Source organism: Eleginops maclovinus, chromosome 16 (assembly GCF_036324505.1).
Source record: "Eleginops maclovinus isolate JMC-PN-2008 ecotype Puerto Natales chromosome 16, JC_Emac_rtc_rv5, whole genome shotgun sequence".
Lineage (NCBI taxonomy): Eukaryota > Metazoa > Chordata > Actinopteri > Perciformes > Eleginopidae > Eleginops > Eleginops maclovinus.
The window spans coordinates 21,449,904-21,454,232 of NC_086364.1; the positions used below are offsets into that span (position 1 = coordinate 21,449,904).

Genomic DNA, 4,329 nt, shown 5'->3' on the forward strand with positions numbered 1-4,329 from the left:
AACAAGACATTTGAGTTGCTTGTAAGTAAGGGTGTTTTTCACTCTAGCTACTGATTGATCTGCTAAACCAGTCTTACAAGTCCAATCTCTCTCAGGGTTTGAATAAGAATCTGTTGTGTTGGAAGACATATTCTGTCCCACCTGTAAAATGATAAATAATTCATGCCCACAATTTTTGAAAATGCACTTGTTGTGTTAAATATACTTGTCTTGTTGAAAAAGTGGTATTAAAATATTATTCAAAACATCAAATAGCTCGAAAATGGCATTTTTCTCTTGTCCCTACTTCTTGGTGACCAACTTGAATGTCTAATACAACATTTAAAGCAGGACTATACCTTCCTTTTTTGTGCTATTTCTTTGTTAATACATCCACCCATCTCATTTAAATAACTGGAGGTGTTTCCCTAACATGCGCGCAACCCTATTACCCAAACCCATTAACCATGGCAGTGGAAGTTAAAAAACTGCAGTTACATTACACAGAGGTAATACCATTATCAAGCCATGTGCTGCTGCCATATTATCACAATAAAACAAGTTCAATTCAAAGCTATCTTTCTTTAGGTAAATAACTAAGTGTGTCCTTGCCTTGAAAGTAGCATTACATTCTGCAGCAAGCACTGATTCCTAATTGCTAAAGCTCAAATAAGCATTGATTTGCAACTCTGTTACTATAATTCAATCCATCAATAGGAAATGACAGACACAGGGTTGCATTTGTTGGAGTACAAATTTCATTTTTATATATAATTTAGCATAATCTACATGTTTTTAGATTTTCCCAGATTATGAATTCCTTTTTTTGTTGATTTCGATTGAATTTAAAGTTCTAGCCCCCATTGAGCGCTGTTGAAAAGCTACAAATAAAATATCTAATACAAAGTGTACCATTGATGCCTGAGCTGGCCAAATCATTTTTTGTGATGCTTTCCTACCTGTTTTTATAAAATGCATAACAGAAAATAAATGAGTCATTTTTCCAAAGTTTTGATGTCAAAATGTCCTCCAATTCTAGAATGACCCATTAGCTTATTACGCATGGTATCTGATATTCACACCCATATTAGAATTCATTATTGCTCAATGAGGAAAGTTAGAAAAGATTTACATTCATCTTTAAAGTTTTACTCATCAAATGTTTTTATTTTTTGTGAGTTGCTTTGGATAAAGCACAAGCTAAATGATACCTGAAAAGCAATAGCATTTGTCATTGTGAGCATGTTAGCATCAGCATTTAGCACTGCCACAGCACAGAGCTGCTAGCTCTGGCATGCAAACTCTTAGTGTAATTCCGATTTAATTTCATAGGCCATGTGCTGTGCAGAAATTAAAAAAGTCCTTCATTAAAAGCCTAAACTGTTTCTAGTGCAGCTTCAAAGTGAGTGCATCCACAGGGGAATAACTCACTAAGCAGAGCAGCTGAGTCAGAGGTATGTAATTATAATAATGGATCATAATCATTGACGCACTGACATGAAAGCCTTCATTATGGTTTTGTTTAATTGTGGTGCTGCTCATTTAAACTGTTGTAATTGTTGTGTTCCTGTTTATCTGAATAGGGACAGGTATACATCAGAAACCAAGGCAACACGGAGCAGCATTGCTTTACAATAACTGTCCTTAAATTGGGCTTTAAAATACATTAAACTGAACACCAGATACACAAGATAGAGTATGAACTCAACAATCACAAACTCCAGTAAGCTGTCACTGCTACTGGATGTATATTTTGTAAATTGTGTCATTTTAGTTTTATCTTTAAATATTTGTATGCAGTGATATTCTTTGTCTCTGTACTTGCTGTACCAAATGTATATTTCCCCTCTGTGGGACAAATACAGTTATTCTGATTCATATGCAATACTTACCAACAAATCCCAGACAAAACAAAACAGACAAGGAAAAAACAACAGATCATTTACATAATTGATCCCTCTTTGAAAACGTTTTCAGTTCAATTTCCTGTGAACATGTTTTATATTTGTGAAGCTGATGATCGTATGCTAAGCACGTATCATTCTGTTTTTAATAAACTCACTTTATTAAAGTAAGAAATGCAATATGTTTCTGTGAAATGCACTACAGTAGAAGTATAAAGTACAGAAACATGTTGAATATTACAAAAGTACTATCACATGTACTGGACTGTTATGTATTTGAGTAACTTTAAAGAGGTTGACCTTTCTGCCTCACACTCCGCCCTATTTCTCTTTTTCTTGTATAACCGCTTTGACGTAAATCAAACCTTGGAAACTCCCATTGAGACAAAAGCCTTTAAAAAAGCACAAGTGACACACTGCCCTGGTGTTCTTTCAGTGCGACACATTTCATTTCACCATGATGGATGTGGTAACGTTTGAGAAGGAGAACCATGAGCGTATCCAGGCCGTGGAGACTTCATTCGGCCCGGCAGGGAAGACTCTATCACAGCCAGGACGGGTTCTGGTGGGACAGGGTCGTCTGATAAAGCAGGGACGTCGGAAGATCGAGCCCAAAGTTTTCTTTCTGTTCAACGACGTGCTGGTGTACGGCAGCATCATCCTGAACGGCCGCTGGCACAAAAGCCAGAAAATCATCCCTCTAGGTAAGCAGAACACCAGATCTAATCCGACGGATAACGATGATCTGATATCTATACGTCCATAGAAGCTTCAGTGAACAAGTGTTTGTTTTGTTTGGCCTTCTTGTGACTTTATATACACGTGTAAAAGATATCTGCAACAGCAACACAAAGGAGGTGCATGGAATTTAACGTATGCTGCACAAAACAATGACATCATATCCACGACTCAACTGAGCAATGTGCAGTTTGCCAATTACAGAAATACCAATTGCATTTGAGTTTGGTCAATGCACTTTTTTAATGCTTGAAACACCTCAGATTATTTTTCTGTGTTGTATTGATGCACCTGAAGAAGTTTCAAAGGTTTATATCCCAAAGCCTTTAAACAATTAAATCATCACTACAGCTGAATTCCAAAAGTGTAAAGTCAGAGCATGTATTTATTTTAAAGCATTCAACTCAACTCAACAAACAAAATGTCCCCCTAAAGTCTTTCTGGACTGTATCACCCATGTGTTTTTTGCACTGTTGTTAACAATATCTCCACTGTCATTTCAGAGGACGTCATGCTAGAGGACATCGATGACAAGGCGGGATTGAGTAACAAATGGCTGATGTATACACCATGCAAGTCGTTTGTTGTGTCCGCCGATTCGTTCGAAGACAAGCAGGCCTGGATGGAGCACATTGGAAACTGCCGGTCAAACCTCCTGCAGCGGCGTGGCAGCCAAGCCGTATCCACATACGCTGTTCCCTGGATCCCAGACATGGCCGCCTACAAATGCATGCGCTGCTTCAACAACTTCACTGGTACCAACCGCCGACACCACTGCCGAAAATGTGGCTTTTTGGTCTGCAATGCATGCTCCAAGCAGCGAGCAGTGATAGAGCACATTCACCCCACAAAGCGATTGAGGGTCTGCAGCCTCTGCCACAAGAAGGGACGAGGAGATGTCTCGACTGAGAGGAGACAGCACTGGAAAGAATAGTGCCGAGGAGGACTATGAGGAAGCCTGCAGTGATGAAGAGGAAGGAGCAAAGACAAAGCAGAACAGCAGCTGGCTAGACTACCAGAGTGGAACCTGGGGACACAACAACGCCTATGTTGTACCAACACCGATGTGTTGAATGCAAGGGGAAAGCAGATTGGAAGTCAATTGAGAACATTCTTACAAAGATAATTGAACTATGGATTTGTATGCCTACCTTTTCTATTGCGTTCATTATGTACTGTACTGTTTATATTGTTCTGAGAGTGTAATTATCATATGTGTACTGTATATACAAGAGAATGTGAAGTATGTGCTGATTTACTGTTTACTTATCAAAAAGAATTGCACTTCTGCTTTTAAATAATCCAAAAAACAATAAAGCCCTTACAAAATGTGTCAAGGATATTTTTTTGATTATTACGAGTCATGTAAGATGCATTCACATACATTTTTTGTCATGGTTGTGAGACAGTTTCTTTTACCTTCTCAGCTTAAAATCTAATTGGTTTGGGCTCCCTCTTGTTGCTCCATTGTGGTATCAAATAAAGATAGAGTTATGAAACTAATAATCACAACAACACATAAGGGAAATAGATGAAACTACAATTTGTGAAATAATTTAAGACTAAATTAAACTCAACTTCATCCAGAAGTATGTTTTGATTGATAGTAGACATTTTAGTTCCAAGTGCACTTTCTCAAAAATCTGTATTTGGCTTTTTATCAGTAATGGTATTTCATGACACATTTATTATTTGTTCTTGTATATGT

The 4,329-nt window shown here is 37.7% G+C and overlaps 1 protein-coding gene across 1 annotated transcript; it reads left to right on the plus strand.

The window, feature by feature from the left end:
* Positions 1-2,289: 2,289 nt before the first annotated feature.
* On the plus strand, positions 2,290-3,954 carry LOC134877710 (pleckstrin homology domain-containing family F member 2-like). Its single transcript, XM_063903310.1, is given in 3 exon segments — positions 2,290-2,587; positions 3,125-3,507; positions 3,509-3,954. Coding segments are annotated over 3 exon segments (816 nt in total). The 5' UTR covers positions 2,290-2,340; the 3' UTR covers positions 3,695-3,954.
* The last annotated feature ends 375 nt before the right edge of the window (positions 3,955-4,329 follow it).